Source organism: Rattus rattus, chromosome 17 (genome assembly GCF_011064425.1).
Source record: "Rattus rattus isolate New Zealand chromosome 17, Rrattus_CSIRO_v1, whole genome shotgun sequence".
NCBI classification, from domain to species: domain Eukaryota; kingdom Metazoa; phylum Chordata; class Mammalia; order Rodentia; family Muridae; genus Rattus; species Rattus rattus.
Genome location: NC_046170.1, coordinates 47,993,506 through 48,014,419, shown reverse-complemented (window position 1 = coordinate 48,014,419; position 20,914 = coordinate 47,993,506). Strand labels below are relative to the sequence as shown.

General features: G+C 41.4%; 1 protein-coding gene across 1 annotated transcript in view; it reads right to left on the bottom strand.

Moving 5' to 3' along the window:
• Nucleotides 1-12,054: 12,054 nt before the first annotated feature.
• Nucleotides 12,055-20,914, bottom strand: part of Nrp1 (neuropilin 1) — a 146,617-nt gene continuing 137,757 nt past the window's right edge. Inside the window, 4 exon segments of the mRNA XM_032887401.1 lie at nucleotides 12,055-14,885; nucleotides 16,810-16,860; nucleotides 18,921-19,017; nucleotides 19,452-19,723. Coding sequence (XP_032743292.1) covers nucleotides 14,599-14,885; nucleotides 16,810-16,860; nucleotides 18,921-19,017; nucleotides 19,452-19,723 — 707 coding nt within the window. The 3' untranslated portion in view covers nucleotides 12,055-14,598.

The following is a 20,914-nucleotide window of genomic DNA, read 5'->3' as shown; positions in this document are numbered from 1 at the left end:
TCCTCTGACTTAAATATAGAGGTTTTTTAAAGGAAAAAAAAATCATTGAATACATTTCTGAGTGTTTTAGGAGATCTGCAGTCAGGTTTCACAAGCAATTTTTTTACATTGGTAGGTTACCTGAGGCTAATCAGGTTTAAGGACTTGAATATATATCAAATGAACAATGGTCTTCGTATTTACTTCTGAGGCTACTCAGTCTCAAAGTCCCTTCCTCTATCTTGTCATTCCTACTTAGCATACAAATCTACAAGTCTCTAGGGACATACTCTGGATTTTATGTGTGCACAGTTATGTATGGGCTCACCTCTGTGTGGGAGAGTATTCATGCATATATATATGTGTGTGCATTTTGTGCAACCTCAGTGGTTGTTCAGGAGATGTCTATATTTTTAAAAAAGATTAATTTTAACTTTAAGTGTGTGTGTGTGTGTGCACATGTGCATGTGCGTGTGTGTGCATGTGTGTGTGGTGTGTGTGTGCATGTGTGTGGTATGTATGCATGCGTGTGTGTGTGTGTGCATGTGTGTGGTATGTGTGCATGCGTGTGTGTGTGTGTGTATGTGTGTGTGTGTGTGTGTGTGTGTGTGTGGTGTGTGTGTGTGTGTATAAATACATGTGAGTGCAGGTGTCCTCAGAGGCCAGGGGTATTAAATTGTATTTTCTGGAACTGGACTTATAGGCAGTTATGAGAAATCTGATATGGGTGCTAGGAATTGATCTTGGGTTCTCTGGGAGAGCAGTATAAGCTCAGACCTCCTGAGACATTTCTCCAATATTGTCTTTTTTATTTTTTGAGACAGAATCCCCCCTCTCTTTTCTCCTTTCCCCAATCTTGCATAAATGGCCAGTGAGCCTCAGGGATAACCCTCTCTCTCTACCAGTGATAGGGATACAAGTAGATGCCATCAAGCAGGTCTTGTTCTAGGGATGCTAGGAATAGAATTCAGATCTTGGTGCTTGCAAAGCAATCGCTCACAGCTGACCCATTTCCCCAGTCCTTATGTACCTTTTTATTTGACATAAAACCTCATGCTATAAGGGATAAATGCATAAAAATGGTAGAAAAGAGGGAAGGAGAGAGAAAGGTAGAATCAGATAAACCGTAGGTCTCCTGAAGCAAGGTGTTTTGTCTCCTCCAGTGAGGTTGGCAAAGGTTTCTGAATATTTCTGCTTAGAACATGGATAAAACACATTCTATGCTAGACTATCCAAATGCATTTTTTCTTTCTACACTTCTGCACTGGAAAACATTTTTTGTTTTAAAAGAGGTCTGTGTTAATTTTCAAATTAGGTGAAGAGCTAATGCAAAGTTTAGTAAAGAAGCTTATTTTTGATGCTTAAATGGGAGGGAATAGATATGGAAATGAGATTTATGCTGGGCAGCTCCCTCATGAGAGTGTAGTTAACGTAGTGATGTAATGCAATGAGAGGGTAGCGAGCTGAGTAGTCTAGAGTTATCATAGAAGAGCCCATGTTCTCTTATCTCATCAACTGTCACTCATTTGAGAAGTGATAGGAAATGACTTGGACTTTTTATTTTACCAGGTCTTTAGCTTTTGCACTTTGATTTCTTCCCAGCTTACTGAATGGTTTGGAGACCTGAACAGTGGCAGTTTATAGTTGCTTCTGCTGGACGTGCTGTCAGTCTACAGAGCAAGGGCCTAACCATGTGGCTGAGCATTCAGAGACTTAACCGGTAAGAGTTACTTACCTTTCGTATTTGCACTGTTGATTGGTGACTGTGCGTCTGATAAACACACTCCGTCTTGCATCCCCTTGGGACTGGGAAAATGGCTCCCAAGGTGAGCAGGCACACCATACCTTGCTGTGACTCTGCTGGAATGGTTCCACAAATGGTTTCCGTTGACTTCTGTGGGGATTAAGAGCATGATAAGAAAATTGGACTCATAATATGGCAATGTTTCCTTTTAAGAAACCCCTTTCTCAGGTAAGTAAAATGTGTCATGTGCAGGAACTTAATAGCGGGAGTTATAAACCGGCATGACTTTGAGGGGTACCAGTGATGGTGAAGGAGCAAACAATGGTGTTTCAAGGTGACCTTTAAAGCCCTAAATTTGACAGTGGAGGTGAGGCCAGGGAGTAAGGTTGAGAAGTGTTGCTCTTCAATTTGGAGTAAGCCTTCAGGGTCACCAGCCACATGCTTTCACACTCCTTGAGGGAGACAGGGTGCTGTTTCTTTGCCGTCCATGGTCAAATACAGAGCCTGCCCTGCAGACACACTGAGTAAGCTGCTTCTGTTTTCAACATGAAGAGGTTGAGCTGTGGGGGTGAGGGGTATTATAAGGGATTGCTGTCTTCTTGCTTCAAATACAAGTTAGCACTTTTGCTTTGCTAAATACAAATGCCAAGACAGTACTTCACATAATTGTGGACTGTATGAATTTCCCCCTGATCTTATTGTCTGAGCTTTTACATCGCACTAGTCTGTTCCAGACCTTTGACACTAGTATGAAAAAAAAAACTGCATTGACAGTAACAAGTCTGAAAAATCTCCCCTTTGTTTATTTTTGGTTTAAGATAGGGCTTTTCTGATTAGCCATGGCCATCCTGGAACTCACTCTAAAATCTCCTCTTTCTAACTATTTCAGAAATGAGTGTAGGTGATTTCTCTTTAAGAAGTTTTTCTTTTTTAGATACTTTCTCCAAATATCTGGATTTCTTTCTTCCGACATTCTCCTGGCTGACTCCCTCTCTGGTCCAGTGTCCTATTTTGAGGAAGCCACACTATACATCTGGGGTCCTGTGTAGGACCAAGTTAATAAGATGGACCACACATGCCAGTGCTCTGATCAGTGAAGGAGTAAACCTCCCAATAATACAACTGTTTCCAAGAAAAAACAGATAAAAAATGCTTTTTAAAAGTATTTTACAAAGAAAAATCAACATACTTAGAAAGGAATAAATAGTCATTGGAATTTTGTTTTCAAATTCCCCAATTTGAAATCCTGGCTGATAGATGTCCCGATTTTAAGGTCCTGCCTTGGGGGCTGTTCAGAATGGGGCCTGACTGATAGAATCTTTAATTTCATCGTTTTTCTCCCTCCAAACCTATCTCCCCTTCTCATTCACTCACTATGAGATACTTAACATTGATTTTTTTTCAATGGATTTATGCTTTTATGGAGTTAACTTCAGCTCCTGTCATCTAGCAAATGCTGGAGGCAAGGAATTGCAAAACTGCTTGGCTGCTTAAAATGAGGGGAAAGGGAAAAAAAATCAAGAATAAAATAGACAAAACTACTGGATCAATTGTCTTGGGACATTTGCTTTCCCATCAGCCAGAGAGCAGTTTCTTTCTTGTTTTACTGTAAATGTCTTAAAGTACAGGAAAATAAACTGAAAAAGCTCATCGATATCCCTATTATTACAGTGGTAAAGATGTAATACTTTACATGATTGGTGGAGGGTAGATGCCAATTTATACAATCAGGATTATAGATGCAAATTTAATAAAAACTGTAAGTTTAATTTTACTTAAAGACTATAAGAAAAAATGAAGTAAAACAAAAGAGACACTGAACTTTTAAAAATGATTTTTCATGTTTTATTAGCATGTATGAATTGCACATAATAATTAGTTTCATTGTGACATTTTATGTGCATATATAATGTATCTTAATTATATTTACTCTCCATCACCTTGTCTCTTCTTCACCTCACTACTTTGGATTCCTCTCCTCTTCCAAACTCTCCGTCTCTATTTTCATGTCTTTATTTTTAGTTTTCTGTTGACCAAATGTGTTTCACCTGGGTTCCTCCAAAGAGGATGGGAGAAAAGTTATTTTGAGGAGCAAGGGCAAGTTGCCATGGATGTACTACTAACAGAGATGTCTCTTCTTCCTCTAACAACCATTACCTGCCTATAGATCCTCTGGGACGGGTATGGCCTTGTGAGCCCCTCTCTCCTCCATGACAGAATGTTCACTAAGTTTCTTGCAGGTAATCTCAGCTTTCTAGAATTCAAGAGTTCAATGGCATAGGTTTTCCCTTAGGTCCAAGACCTATGTAGTCTTAGGCTCTTGGCCACTTTAGCAATGTCAAGTATGGGCTCCATCTGATGGAGCAGTTCATAAATCCAGTTTTTTCCTTTCATTATAAAAATAATTTTTCCCCACAAAATGTGTTACTGTTTTTCTTCCCTCTACTTCTTCATTGCCTCCCCTCTTCCCCTCCTTTCTGTTTCTGTTTCTGGATCAACCTCCTTTCTGTCTCTCATTAGAAAACAAAACAGGCTTCTAATGGATGATAATAAAATAAAATATAATAATCTAAAACAAAAAGTAACACAGTAATGTAGGACAAACAAACAAACAAACAAACAAAAACAGAAGGAAAAGAGCCCAAGAAAAGGCACAAGAAACAGGTATAGACAGAGACACATTCTTTTTTTTTGCATACTCAGGAATTCCATGAAAACACTAAATTACCATAATATATACCCAGAGGACCTGAAGGGTAAAAAGAGAGAAAAATATATAAATAAAATAAATGAAATGAAGATTTAAAAAATGCCCTGACACAGCTTTATGAGACAAGGAACCTCCAAAGACACCATTGAGTTTATTTTCTGTTGGCCAACTACTGCTAATTATGCAGTTTACTCTTTAGAATGGTACCAAAATCTTAATCTAACTTTTTTGAGGAAAGGCCTCATGTGTCCCATGCTGGCCTTGAACTTGGGATGTAGCTGAAGATAACTTTGAACTCTTGATCATGCTGCTCTCACTTCCTAAGTGCTGGAATTACAGGCGTCCATCGCCTCTCTAAGTTTATGGGGTTCTGGTGATCACACCCAGTGCTCTTCTTTTTTTCAGTCTGCAGTTATCACAACTATCTCATACCAACTCCCCTTTGATCAACAATTATTTTTGCAGCACTGTTTTGCTTGTTCTTATTTGTCACGCTTGTGATAATGCCAGTCTGTCCCTTAAATTTACCCTCAAGTCTGTAAGCCTATTTTTGTCATATCCTGTTATTTTACTGTCTAATTTTAAGTTTTTGTTTCTCATGTGTGCCTTGATTTATGTGTTCTTTTTTTTATAAAAGATTTATTTGTTTACTTATTTTATGCATGAGCATTTTGCCTGCATGTATGCGTGTGCACTATGGAAGTGCCTGGTGTTGTAGGAGTTCAGAAAAAGAAATTGGATCCCTGGAACTAGAATGACTGGTGGTTGTGACTCAGTGCTCTATTGCTGTGAAGAGATGCCATGAGCAAGGCAACTCTTATCGATGAAAGCATTTAACTGGGGGCTTGCTTACAGTTACAGAGATTGAGTCCATTATCATTGTGGTGGGGAGCATGGCAGTACAGAGGCAGATGTGGTGCAGAAGTAGCTGAGAGTTACATTCTGATCTGTAAGCAGAAAGAGACACTGGGCCTAGAGTGAAAAGCCCAGGATAAGGGGGCTTTGAAACCTCAAGGCCCATCCCCAGAGATACACTTTCTTCAACAAGTGCACCTATCCCTACTTCTCAAATAGTGCCACTCCTGGATGACCGAGCATTCAAATATATGAGCCTATGGGGGGTCATTCTTATTCAACCCATCATAAGCAGCAAATGCTCAACCACTGAGCCATCTCTCCAGCCCTGTGCCTTCTTCTTGGACCATGCTATTTTCTTGCCTCTGTGTTTGCTGATATTCTTTCTGAACATAGGAAGGGCCTATTTGTCAACCTCTTCCCATTCATTTCCGTTAACGTGAGAGGAAATAAGAAAGGCAGGTCGTGCGGCATCATCAGTGGTGGGTAGCCTTCGTTAGATTGCCTGGGCTCAGTTCTCTCTTCTAAGATCTTATAGAAGGCCTTTCATTTGATAGCCATTTAGGTATCAGATGTGATTTTGAGTTGGGCCCAGAGACACAATAACTGATTTAGATGGCACAGCAGTTTATCTTTTTCCCCAGCTAATTGTTTGAACATGAACAGCGTGGTTTGGTAGCTACAGCCCTATGGAAGCTCCAACCTGTTGGTTGCTTTGCAGTGTTGAGGTTCCCATGTTCTTATCTAAGGACCTCTCTAGCTCTCGCAGCACTGTGCTGTTCTCAGCTCTGATTGCATAGCCACACCAGTCAGAACAAATGGGAAAGTGGGGACAGTATGACAGAGGCCAACTTCAGCTGGTGTTTTCAGGCACCATCCGCTTGGTTTTCTGAGACTTAGTTTCTCAAACAGCTGTGATCTCCATGAACCCTATGTTTCAAATATTACCTTGTTAAATGCCTCATCCTAGTGACACAGCCACCTTCTGAAGTGTCTGTGGATGAGAGGGCTCGTGCACATGTGTATGTGTGCATATTGAGAAATGTATTCAGTATTCTGGGTAGTCATGCTTTCAGGTGACGTTTGGGAATTCTATTATTCTGGGAAGAAATGGGAAAATATGGCCTCACTAATGCTCTCCTCTAATGTGAGATTTAGCTTATTCCTGGGGTAGGAGAAATAGAGCTCAAACTGAATTTCTAAGTGAGAATGCTTCACAGAACCTGCCTCCTTTCATCCCTACAGCTGTCCCAGTAGCTTCCTATTCTCCACAGTGAAAGATGGAGCTCTCTTTCTGGTTTATGTAACTTTGGGTATGATGTGGTCAACAAGGACCCCCCTCACATGTGTGCCTTCCTTCAAGCACATTCATGTGCATTTTCATGCGGAGTCCAGAGGTCAGCCTAAGCCATTCTTCTGCAGGGAGCATCTACTTTGGTTTTTGTTGTTGTTGTTGTTGTTTTGTTTGTTTTTTGTTTGTTTTTGAGACATAGTCTTCCAATTGTCGGGAACTTGTAGATTAGGCCAGCTAGGTATCAAGTACCAGGGACCTTCCTGTCTCTACCTTCCTAATGCTAAAATTACTAGACATAACCACACACGGCTCTTTTTCATGTGTTCTGGGACTTGAACTCAGGTTCTCAGCTTTGCACAGCAAGCACTTTACCAACTGAGCCATCTAAAAGTTCCCAAGGGCTTGTTCTTGAATAGGATGTGGGGACCCTGATTTTACTAGCGAGTTCTTGGTGGACAGAGACCTACTGTCACATGCTCCTCTTATGGTGATCTGTGCTTCCTCAAGACATAAGCAGAGTTGCCATTGCTTGAAATCTCTGAAACTATGGGCCACAGCAGGACCTTCTTCCCTTTAACATGATCATATCAGGTATTTGCTAATGAAAAAAAACCTAATTAATAGATATCTTGAAGGTGAGACCAAAGTATAAGATCGAATTTATTTGTGTTTTTTGTACACATTATAAACATGGTATGGCAGTAATGTCATACAATATATTCACTGTGCTTGGTATGACTCAGTACAGGATGATAGGTGTATAATTCTTTAACTTGTGTCTCATGTTGGGACAAACATATCAGAGTTGCACTCTGTTGCTTTGGAAATGTACTTGAGATAAACAACTTACAAGGACAAAATATTTTGACTCACGGTATTCAGTTAATGGTCATTTGGTGCCATTACTGTGGGACTGAAGATAGGCAGAGCATTGGGACAGAGGGCATATGGCAGAACTGAGTGGAGCTGATCAACTTGTAGTGATTAGGAATCAAAAGGGGGCAGAAAGAGGAGTGGGGAGAGAGGGGGAGGGGAGAGAAGAGTAGGGGAGAAGACTCTAAATCTAGAAACAGATGTTCATGGGGTCAAAGACTTCCTAATCCAATCACTTCTTAAGGTCCCACTTCAGAACATTGAAGTACTGGAGATAAAGTTTCCCCACACAAGGAGTTTGTTTTTGTTTGTTTATTCTTTTCTCATACAACACATCCTGAGTGCAGTCTCTCCTCTCTCTGTCCCTACCCACTGCTCTCCCAGATCCACTCACCCTCTGTGATCCAGGCCTCCCAGTGATATCAGCATGGCCTGACACAAGATACAGTAAGACTGGCACAAACCCTTATGTCAAGGTTGAGCGAGACAACCCACCAGGAGGAAAAGGGTTCCAAAAGCAGGCAAGAATCAGAGGCACTCCACTCCATCCACTTTTAGGAGTCCCACAAGCACACCCAGCTACACAACCATGAGATATTTGCAGAGGACTTAGCTTAGACACATACAGGGTCTGTGGTTGCCATTTCAGTCTCTGATCCCCTGTGATCCCTGCTTAGGTGATTCTGTGGGTTGCTGACACAAGGTTTTGAGACAAGATCTCTCATTTATTCTAGACTGGGTTTGAGCTCTCCATGTAGATTAGGTGACCTTGAACTTCTGATCCTCCGATTTTTATATCTTGAGTGCAGGATTACAGGGGTGTACCACCACATCTTTATTATTCAGTGTTCAGGATTGAATTGCTGGTTCTTGAGTGCTAGAGAAACAATGTGTCAACTCAACTACACCCCCAGAGCTTAAGTGGTTTAAATATAGATAAAATTGAGAGTTGAATAAAGCCAAGTTACATTTAAGACCCCAAAAGTAACTTCCATTTAGCTGGAGGGCTTGAATCATGGCAGAATTCCAAGAGATCTGAGGAGAAAGATTGAGTCTGCTTCAAATAAATCATGCCTGCGACATTAAGACATAATTTAGTCAACAACGAGAAACTTCCAAAGTGTTCAGAATTGGAGCACTGATGGCTTGCATAGGGAATCTTGGTTTCCCAGCAGGATCACTTCACGACTAGGAGCCTGCAGTTTACACCTCTGATGTGGTAACAAGGCCTCAAGAAAAGGAGTGTGGTTGGCTCTGGTCCAAATGAGGGGCAGAGATGCCAAGCCACTGGAAGGGGCATACGGAGTGGGGAAGCTGCTGTCTATCCTCATGATTCGTTTTCTTGTCGAAGCTGCCAGAAGGCAGTGTGTGTTTGTTCCCAACCTAGAGGAAATGAGGTACTGGCTGTTTTACCCATCATTTCAGGGACCATTTCCTTGTGGAGATTTCCATTCAGGTAGCACTATCATGTGGAGATGAGATCTTATTTTTAGCTTTTGAAACATGGTCAATTGTATCCTAGGTTGACCTTGTTTGTAGCCAAAGATAACCTTGAAGTCCTGATCCTCTTACCTCTACCTCACTCTTACAGAATTATCAGTGTATACCACCAGGCCTGGCTAGAGACCCTCTTTCTATGGAACAAACAAACAAACAGACACTTTAGGGTGCCTCTATCTGACTATGAAATTTCTATTACCTCATCTACTTGAAAGAAAAACCTTCAACAACACACTTAGAAATCATGAAGGAAACATTAAACGGAGACCAGTCTTCAACATCTTTAGAATTCAGTTGTTGCGTATGTATGATCTATACGTTAACTGACTTTTCAGAACTCAGGTTCCTCACCTCACTGGACAAGCTAGGAAGAGTGCCAGTATTTTCTATACTTCCACAGTGCTTCGAAATCTTTAAGACAGCAGCATACTATACCAGGACTCTTTTTCTTTTTCTCATAGGGTCCTAAATATGAGAGTAAAATGACCACAAAGCTCACCTGAGTGAAATTTTATTTGTTTGTATTTATCCATTTAGGCAGGGTCTCATGTAGCCCAGCTTGACCTCGAACTCCAACTTACTGTATAGTTGAGGGCGGATTGAGATTCCCCTCTCAAGAGTTGGGATTACATGTCTGAGCCATCCTGTTTAGCTTCAAATGAGGTTTTGAACTTGCTTAAAATCTAGGCTGCTTTGTGCTCAGTTTGAAATGATATCAAGCCTTGGAGTGATGCCTTCCTTTATCTTTGAAGGTTTAGAAGTGATCAGAAGATGAAATGCCAAGACAAATGGCAGAATGTGGTGACAGGTTAGCATGGTGGATACAGGTCATCAAACATCCTGTTAACCCTGACTGGATCATTACACAATGCACATGTATACCCAAATGTCACGTCATGTCCCCAAAGAATGTACAATTATCATCTGCCATCAAACATATTATCCAAGTGACAGCTCTCGTCTCCCACATAGGCTGTTAGTAGCAGGGTCATTTGTAGAGGCTCTGGAAGACAATGCCCTGAAGGGAAGTGACAGGTGTCATGGAGGGAAGTAAGACCAAATGCATCCTGGATGTACCCTGTGACCTCTCTGAACCTTGGGGTTCTCATTTATAAGAGCAAATAATGAGGTTATTAAAACTTGATATTATAATGTTGCTATAAAAATGAGACACTGCCAAGGCTGGGGCCTGGGGCACTGGGAAGGTGAGAAGATGAGATGTTCACTGTCATTCTTGTTTACAAAGCCAGTCAGGGATACATGAGACCTCTCCCCCGCCCCAAAGCGCCTGGTGTTCTCAAGAAAAAGACACCTATGACATCATGGGAGGTTCCTTCACTCCTTCCCCACAAGAGCTGAACCCCTCCCTCATGGGCCTGTCAGTTCCATGTTTTCTTATGTGTCACTGGGTGGTAAGAAGCCTCCTGGGCACACATGCCTCCATGCCAAGTCTGACTTCTGTTGCAAGCTCTTTCATTCAGGTTTCCCAGTTGCTTAAGATTCCTAAGTACATATAATTTAGGAGGAAAAAAAAATCTGATTTTTGGAAGAACTGTTCCTTAACGAACTACAAATTTAGTTCGTTATAATTTAGACCAGGAAGCAGAATTACAAACTGGAAACGCTAGGCGACGTCTTTGATTTGCACAGATAGTTTTGTTCAAAGCCTCAGCGGCAATAAGTTATCAGGACACACAGGAAACAGGACGGTAAATAATTTTCATGTTTAAATTAAATGTTTCAATCTTCATGACGCTTTAACTCCCAAATTTGGAGAGTAATATACGATGATTTATTAAGCAAAAAGAAATGCCTAGCCAAACTACCAACCAGGGAGAAGAGTGAGAAGCTTCCACATTTAAAGCCTAAAAAGAAATAGCAAGTTCTATGGTCGTTGCATTGCCCCAGAACTATGCCTAGGGGGCTGGGGGCTGGGGGGCTGGGGGCTGGGGGGTGTGGGTTGGGGGCTGGGGCTAGGGCTGCGACTGCAACTTAGTTGGCAGAATGCTTGCTTAGAATGCATGAAGTCCTATGTTCAGTCTTTAACACCGTGTAAACTTAGCATACACATCTCATCATCTCTGAGCTGAGAGCAGAAGGATTAGAAATTCAAGGCTGCATGGAGGGTATGAAGTTAGCCTGGGCTACATGAGCCCTTACCTCAAAAACAAAAACAAGCAAACAAACAAACAAAAAAAACAAAAAAACAAACAACACCCCACAAATGACAAAAAAGTGAAATAGATAAAATATATCTAGATCAATTCTGATAAACAGCTTGCTTGCATGCATCATGCTTTCTGGAAATGTCCTTGAATGACAGTAGGATTGAATTCCAGTAATTCCTGGTTTTGTCTCCTTTCTAGGCAAAGATCTAAAAACACACACAGTAGAGAGTGTACTCTTGGTTAAGTCCTGGGATATGGTTTCAGTATCCAGGAAAGCAGGAAGTAGAGAAAACATTGACTCAATGCCCTAAGCAGTGTGGTACCACCTCATGTTCCAGTGTTCTTTGGCCTGAGGTTTTCTGCCAGTGGAAGTGGGGGGTAGGGTAGTTCTGCTAGTTTTGTTGTGACAAGCTTTCTAAAGGAACTCTGTAACATGTTTCGGCTCAACACTTTCTGTCCTTTTAGTGGGGAGGGGGTGCCATGTCATTATTTTTTCTATTGTTTTGCTCCCAAAGGAATAGGCATCTTGTTTCCCCAAGGCTTACCAAATAGACAGTTGTAACAGGATGCTCAGTTTTCCCCTTTCCCTAATTTTAATATATAATTTAGTATGTAAATGTATACATTCCCTACCTGTTTCTTACAGATGCGTAACTCACCAGAAGTAATCTGTTAAAATCATAAAACCAACTTCACTATGTGGATATAAAAACTGGTGTCATTTGGGTGGAAAAAAAAAATGTCCACTTGGAGGCCAATTCTGCCTCGCACAGCTCTGAAACCCTGGTTTCAGATTCCCACTATTGGAAAGGGTCTCCTTGCTCTCTACCTACTGTGAGATAGATAACTTAAATCTTAGAAGGTACTAGACAGTGAGATGACCCCCGACATCTTTAACAAGAACAGAGATAATGGAATAATAGCCATCATGTTTGGGATTTTTATGAAAATGTTTAATTCAACTGCTTCTTTGGAATGTGTAGTTTCGAGCTTAAGTTACAGTTCATTCTAGGTGGTTTTTATGCTACTCAGAGAATACAAATTTCAAGTTAAGGCTTCGCTGTTCATTTTGAAACAATTTACAAGTGTCATACATATCATCATAGAAAATAAAAATTTCTGTAAAAAAAATTTGCACAAAATTTTATGAGGGTACAAAACATGAAGCAATAATATACCAGAAAAAACGAGACATCTTACTACGGAAAGTCTTATAGATTTCAATAAAGAAAAAATACGTTATTTTACACCTTTAAAAATTACGAAACAATCTAAAACAATATAAACTGAACATTTTGTAACACTGCCTTTACAAATTAATAACTTTATAAACATATAACTTTTAAATATATTTATCAGTGCAAGGTACTTTAAAATTTAAAGTTGCAGTATCATTTTTTCCTTGGCTGAGGACACTGGTCAAGTCTGTTGCCTTAGAAACAAAGTCTTACTTAATGCTTTTCCCCCCAGAATGATTATAACAAGTGAATTTGATGCCTCTGGGAATAAAAACATATTCTTTATTTTAGTGATCAATACTTTCCTGGAAAAAAAGATATTCTCAAATCTCACTAAACCAGGGTGAACAAAAACCATTTGTCCAGTAAGCAAATGTGATCTCTATGAAATGTAACTGAGTGAGACCTGCAGCCATACTAGGAAGGGAAAGAGATGGGAGTTCTTATGGACAGCCCATCAAGACAGAAATTCACCAGCCGGAAGCTGCTTTGGGTTAAGATATTACCTCTCTGTGCTGTCGAGGCCAATATCTTGCCAGTCGTAAGGTAGGCTTTTTTCTTTATGAGCCATTGGATGTTTCTAGAAGCATTCATTAAAATTTATTTTTCTCAGGGTTTCTGCTGAATGGATTGTTCTAAACATTTGTTTTGGTTTTATGTACCCCTTGTGACGGGTCTTAAAATTGTTTTGCCTCAGGCATCATGATAATTGTTTATTTCTTAAATGAGCTATTCTTTTCATTATCCTCCTCTGACCTAATAACAAAACAAGAAGGTTTTCAGGGCTCATTTTGCATATTTGGATGTAAAGTTTTCACGTCCTTTTTAACTTGGGGATTTTATTCAGTGCTTCCTGCGGGTCTCATCTGAAAGCCAGTTGGTACTCTTTTCTCTTTCAACTTATGATTTCCATTAGATGCAGGCATTTATATCAGACATCAATCTAATCAGAATGTATGAGCATGTGGCTTAAGGAAAAAAGATACTGTCACTTTAACCAGTTAACAAGAAACCCAAAGTTAGACTCTGGAGGACAAAGTTAGGAATTCCCCTTATTTAATTATCTTAAAACATAAAGTCTAGTAAAATTGTTCGCCATCGCCAGCAGGTTAAAGCTGCAAGGTTCATTCTGGACAGTGGCAAATGCTTCGCTTTCCAGAGGCAAAAAGGAGAGAGGAAGGAAAGAAAGAACTGAGAGTTTGTATCTGAAAATACATCCCATAGGAAAGAATGAGAGAGAACATTGCAGCTTTATACAAAGGGTCAAGAGACATTGACATTGAACTTCGGAAAAAATCAGAACGATTAAGCCACATTGCCAGGTCTTCAGAGCCCTTGCCTTCCCGGGGTTGGCATAGCACACTAAAATATACTTTCTTCTTAGTCAGTGGGCCACCAGGTCTGATTGAAGAGAAGGGTTTTCACCAGAAACAGAGTGGGTCATCCACGGGACACAAGGAACCAGTACACAAACAAAAAGGCACTTGAGAGGACGAAGACTAGCCAGTGCCGAAGACTTTTGTGGTGGTCATCAGCGGGACACCCGGGTGCTAGCAGTTTGGTGGCTGCAGGGTATGGTATCTCTGAATGGAGGTCACAAACACGAGATTCAGTACAACACTGGAAAACATCAAGAAAAATCTGTCGGTATTGCTTGGTAAACAGAGCTGACACGCTAGATGGGTACTGAGGCCACAGTACTTTGCAAACAAAATAGTCTAATTCTTTTTCTTTCTTTCTTTTTTTCTTTTTCCTGTGCTCGCTGCACGTAGCGATGCAAAAGCGAACATTGGTGTCCCCTGAAATGTGGTTATGCTAATATGCTCTAGGCACTGGGCTATAGGTCACATGTCCATCGAAAGAGCCCACTGAACAACGCCTAGTGCCAGCATCTTGGATTTTGCAGTTTCCGAGAAGAATCCACCACAGGGTAAGGAGAAAGAGAGGAAAAAGGGGGCCAAGTAGGATGAACCATGAAGTCAGTCACACTTGGTCTCAACTGGCTTCTGATTACCCAAACGAAACCAAGAGAAGAAAGCAGGCTGTACATGATTCCTGTTGTTACCGCAGTCACCTGCTTGTGTCTGTAGGTGATGCTCATTGAAGCTCCTGAGAAAAGCCTGGCATGGCATCGCGGATGCCCTTCCGAGCTTACAGTGAAAGCGGAGTAACAGAGTCCCTGCGCCTCCACTGTTCTCCTGCCGCGCTCCTCCCTTGTTCCCTCCAGCTCCGTGCCTTCACGCCTCTGAGTAATTACTCTGTGGGTTCAGTTTATCTTTTTTCAACTTTACACCATCCACAAGTTCAAAGTTATAGTTCTCCAGGGCAGATAGGTTCCTTTCCGACATGCCATTGTGCCAGCAGGCACAGTACAGCACAACTCCACAGACTGCACCCAGGAGCACCCCCAGGGCACTCATGGCTATGATGGTGATCAGGATGGGGTCCAGGGTCTTAAGCACATTGCCTGGCTTCCTGGAGATGTTCTTGTCGCCTTTCCCTTCTTCATATCCTGGGGTGCTCCCTAAGGAAGGAGACAAGAATGGCTCATGAACATTGAGAGGCTACATGTGAGTGAGTACACAGAAAATCAGGCAAAAAGGAAAGGGTCTAGGAGGCATTGTATATTTCAGTATCTGGGGACTGGAGGGGTGGGAGGTGAGTGTGCTATAATTTAGAGATGGACACTAAAGTCACAACTTAGTCTAAATCACTTTAGACTGACAGATGTGTTTATAGTTCTTATCCAGCTAGTCGTGATGAGACAAGGCCTCAAAAGTCCAGGCTGTCAAACTTGCCACATAGCAGAGGATGACTTTGTGCTGCTGATCCTCACCACCCTGGTGTTGGGATTGTAGGCATGCACCATTGTGCCTAATACACATGTTGCCGTAGGTTAACCCCAAAGCTTAGTGCATGCTCGGCAAGCATTGCACCGGCTGAGCTGCATCTTCAGCCTCAGCTGTGCAGGCATAAAGTTTTGTCAAATCTCTGTCACACAGATATCTATCGTGTTCGGTGGGTAGATTTAAGCATTCTGACATCTGCCTGAACCCCCAGGCAGTCTCAGTACAGTGCCTCTACAGGATGCTGCTTCTTAGTGTCCCCATGGGTTTATACACAGAAAACCATGAACATCCCTCAAACCCAAGACTGTGCTAGTAATACTGAAAGGGAGACTTTTTTCTGAGTAAGTTAATGCCTACTCCTGTCATGCAGAAAGGGCTGTGGCGTGGACTGAGAAACAGTGTTTGTGTTGTGCCAAATAGAAGATATTTAATAATCAGTGTCTTCACTGCCCTGGTAGTGTTGCTGGAGACCGTCACGCTGCTCTGCAAAGGAGTCACTGGGGATGTGCTTGCCTTAGAGTGGAACACGAGAAGTTATTAGCATGGGAGCTTTGAGCCTAATTACCTGGTACCAGGAGCAGGACTGAAATGCTAATGGGCAGCTTGTGTGGTGTTTACTTAATGGTGCTCTGATCAACTGAGATTCCAATCAGCAAAAACTAAAAATATGAGATGTGAGTCCCTAAACAGGGGAAAACAAGCCTTGGGGGCATATTAATATGCTCTCCCTTGATGAAAGATTGTTTTGAAACAACTTCTAATAAAGTTTATAGCTGTGAGGACTTGGTAATGTGTTAATATTTGCAACAACACAGAACAGTGTTCATTATTTCTATCAGTTTATGACAGAGTAGGACCACGTTTCCAATGGCAAAAGATGACAGTGGTACCTCACTGCTTGTGCAAGCTGTGAGTAACTCTTGCCAGGTTTGGAAGCTTCCAGGATCTATCTACCTATGACACTATGTCTTACACCTGAGCCTTGAGAAGTGCTAACCCAAACCACACATTTCAAAGCTAATCAAACACACAAGGCTACCCGCCCCCTATTAGCTGTGCTACTGAAGTTTCAGTCCTGCTATCGTCAAATGGGAGTAAACTTGTCCCATGGAACCACTCTGAGGGTTTGAGATGACATGACTGTGTTACACGGAGTGTCAAGTAGTTCCTGTCCTATCGTCAATGTCACCACAGACTGTGGGGCCAGGGAAAGAAAACAGGACAAGATCCTCAGAGAAGTTAAGCTCTCTGCCCTCCTTGAGATTACACCTGGGAGGTAAACAGACACAAGAATCGTTGGCTTCAAATGATTATATGTGTAGTCTCTACAATTTTCAATGCTGTGATTGTGTTTCAGTGGTGAAGCTCAATGACGGAGGAATGGGGTGTACTCACTCCTGGGAGTACAACCTCACAGTGTCATCCCTTAGGCAGCTAGGGACAGGCAATGATCTAATCCACACCCACTCGCCAAGCACAGGGACTCATTCTATCTGAACTGCATGAGTGTATTAGGATTCCAGAGACATGTCTTTACAAACAGCTTAAAAAAAAAAACCATAGGAGATTAAAAGAGGCTGATCAGTGAAATGGATTTACCTGTTTCATCTATTTTAATTTCTGTGTTCTTTTTATCTAGGTCTGTTGGTTCTGACAAGAAAAAAGAAAATGAAAAGAGATGTTTAAATAGGCAAAAAAACAGATATGACACACACAAACTGCACAGAAACCCTCCAATCTCTCTACTGGGCTTCCACAGTTCAGATAGGAAAATGTTTAGTTGCATGGCTCAGAAATGCTGTTAAGACACTGTAAAGGGAGGGGGAAAGGTTGTGGAATGTGTAAGACTGGTGAAAAATGAGAAGACAGTGAGAATGGACCCATCACTATGAGGGTGTAGTGAGCTGATGGTTGCTTCCTACTGTTGGTCTGTGTTAAACTGGCTTTTGCGCTAAGGCACAATGACTCTTTGAGCTAGTAAACTTCTTCCTGGGATTTATCGAAAATAAATAAAATAAAATTCTATGGAGCCTCAGGATTGGAAACAGTCCTGAGTCCTGTATTCTTCAATTTAAAATCTTGTCTAGCACACAATAACGTCCATAAACATGTACAAATGAATGGCTCATCTGTAGTTGGCATTAATAGCCCCCCCTGGCTAGGTTGCTCAATGAGATATATTTGGTAAACAATTATATAATTACTCATATGTGCATGTAAAGGCCAGAAGTTAACACCAAGAGTCATTTTTCAATTTCTTTTCATCTAAATTTTTGAGGCAGGATCTCTCATTGAACCTAGAACTCAGTGAGATTGGCTGGCTCAGGTGCTCAGGGATCTACCTGTAACTTCCTCACAGTGCTGAGATAACATATGTGTGCTACTGTGTTTGGGTTCTAGGAATCCCGGTACCTAGTCTATCTCAGGTCTTCAGCTTGTCTCCCCAGCCCTTTCAGAGCACTCTTTACTGGTATATCTAAGTAGGAAAAAGCTCACAAGACCAATGTCCATATAATTTCCTGTATCACTTAGCACATTGCTTTGTATATAGTACATAGCCAGTTAGGACTTGCTGGCCTGAACTGAGTTTTTTTTTATTGTTGTTGTTGTTGTTTTTATTTATGGAATTTGTTCTTCTATCCCTGAAACAACTCCTTTTTGGTTTCAGCACTTGGGAGAGGAACACAATATTACACATACCGTGTTAACTATAGGGGATGCACACTTGAATTGCCAGATAGCCATAGAAATGAGTAATTTACAAAAATAATCTCAGATAAACTATTAAACTATACGAATTTGCAGAGCTGCTGGGAATGGTGGCATTGACGAGGTTTCTTTATGTAGAATGAAAAGCAGAGCATTATTCACTGTTTTTGCTCCTTCAGTGTCTTCAATTGATGGTATCAAATTATTGCCCCTTTAAGGATTACATATATTCAATGTATTATAATAATAAAAGACTTGTAAGTTGTAGAAAAGACCAAAACCCATTGCAGCCAACTGGCCTCCTTTGTCTTCAATTTGCCCAGCAGGCTTATCCCATTCTGTTATAATTAACAGACTATTATGTAATGATATAGAACAAAAGTTTCAGTGTAGCAAATGGAGCCTAAGACTAATTACTGTGCTATTACATTGTCATTAGCGATGCTATTTGTAATTATGGATCAAGATCTGGGGAATATGAATTGGCTTTCTCTGTCCGACTTTCATCTGTGGATTGTAGAAGGGCTTCCTGACAACCCTGTTAGGCAGATCTCTGAATGGCCATTACCTGCCAAGTCACGTCGGCTAGAGCAGAGCCAGAAGTGGCTACTTATTTATTATGCAATGATGAATGTTGGTATCTGTGACTCATTGACAATGTAATCTTAATTAAATTCTCTGTGATCAACATGTTCGAAGGCCCACTGTTTTGTTTCCATGATCAGATACCGGAATAGTCCAGATGTTTGAGTGTTCTACTCTCCATCAAAATGTTACCATAGGCCAGATGTGACTTCTAAGCTACAGTCTTAGGATTCTGGAGGCTTCAATCAGACTTTCTAAGTAGCTAGGTAGACAGGAAGTGAAGAACTGACCTACGTTTAGACCCTTTTATCCTGCATGTGAATTCTGGTCTAAATGACAAGGCAAAGTCTACCATATGCTAAGGATCCTGCCAGGGCTAAGGACTTGGTTCACTTCCAGCTCAAACCCATCCTTACTTGCACAGTCCTCCTGAGGAATGTGGTTGTTAATACTGATATCATCCACAGCAATCCCACCGAGGTTTCCTTTTCCAATTTCACCTTCAAAAATAACCTGAAAAAAAAAAAAAGAGATGGTTTTCATAATATTTTAAAGTTCTGTCTTCAGCATCAATGTTCACAAACACTCTCTCGGTGGAAGCTTTAGCATACGTTCATGAGACTGCATGTAAGTTAAATTCATGAGGAGATTGCACAAAGGTTAGTTACCCATTCTTCTCTATCAGTGGCAGAGATGATCCCGACCTCTGCGGTTTTCATAAGACAAACTTTAAAAGGGAAGAAAATATTTAGGCAAAAGGGATGGTATCTGTGATATCTCTGAAATGGGTAACAGTGATTTTTTTTTCTTATCCATGCTGTCATCTAAGAGACAGTAAGATGTCACTAACACAAACATCACAGAGGCAAGAGTTGAGGGTGGTGAATTTCACACAGTAACCTGGTGTCCCAAAGGCTCCAGCCCTCGCTTTGTAGAAGGGGTCATACCTGATACAGTTTCAGAGATTTGTGCAGCAAGACACGCCCTTCCTTCCAGTGGTCTCCTTGGTGCCCGACCACCATCCACACCAGTTGATCATATTCCTCTGGCTTCTGGTAGTGCAGTTTGACCCTCAGTGTACCCACATGAGAGCCGGACATGTGATACCAGAAGGTCATGCAGTGGGCAGAACTCTGGGAATAGACCACAGGGCTCACCAGGCGGGCTACTTTGCCTTTCTGATTTTCATCAGCTTGGGAATAGATGAAGTTGCCATCTCCTGCTGAGGCAAAACTCTGTGTCAGGGAGACCAGCCAAATCTACAGCTCTTTTTTTTTCTCTCTCCTCTCAAGTAGTACCCATAAACACATTCTCCTGGGTTGGGTACCAAGGAACCAAGCAGCCAGTGGAGAGAGCAGATGCAATTACTGGGAGCCCCATAGGCACTGGTGGCCTTGCTCAAAGAGGCTTTAAAGAGACTCTGGGTACTGTTTACCTGTATCATGGCATCACAGGCTAAAAATTTTATCTGTCTTCATACTATCAAACGTAGTGTCTAAGCAGTCTATTTACAGACTTTGAAGAAAGTGTCTGACTTTAAAATGTTTTTGCATATCCATGTACACTCAGATACCTGGACTAAGTGAGATGTTGAACACTTTCCTCTCGGAAGGAACCTGCTGACCTGCTGGCTGCTTGATGTGTTATTTTTGCTCTTGCACTTTTCCAATACACATATTTATTATGTATATATGTTTATATTCTTGTGTGTATGCATGTGTATGTGTGTGCGCACACATGTATGCACATGCTTGCTTCTATAGTCAAGTGCATGCATGTGCGTGGGAGCTCATACTATGCTTGTAGAAGGTAGAGAACAACTTTGGGTATTTTTCAGGTGCTAGCCACTTTGTTTTTTGAGACAGGGTCTTAACAAGTTACAACTCCAAAAATAGGATAGGCTAGCTAGCCAGAAAACTTCAGGGATATACCTGTCCCTAGAGCTAGGAAAATAAGTGTAAGCCACCACACTGGCTTGTTTGCTTTTGAATTTTAAAAGATTGATTCTAGGGATTGAATTTATATACTTGTGTTTACAAAGCAAGCCCTCCCCAACCCCCCCTACCCCATGACTGAGCTATCTCACCAATCCTTAAGCATCTTTAAAAATTGTTCTTATTTTCCCTTTAGTTCATGTTAATGGTCTATGGATTTCTCGAGTGTGCCCAAGAGTTTGAGTCTCATTTGTGAGCCTGCTTCTGTGTGCTGTGCTTCTGGCCTAAGGAGAAGCAAGTCTGCATTTCTGAGACTCATTTGCACATGATGTTTTGGCAATGGTGACATTTGTGGCGCCATAAGGACTTGCTGTTGGCTTTGCTCTAATCACCCCCAGTGGGAACGACTGTTCTTGCTTCCACCTGGTCTAAACACACAGCCTGTGGGCCACCCTTTGCTCTATGAATAGGAATCA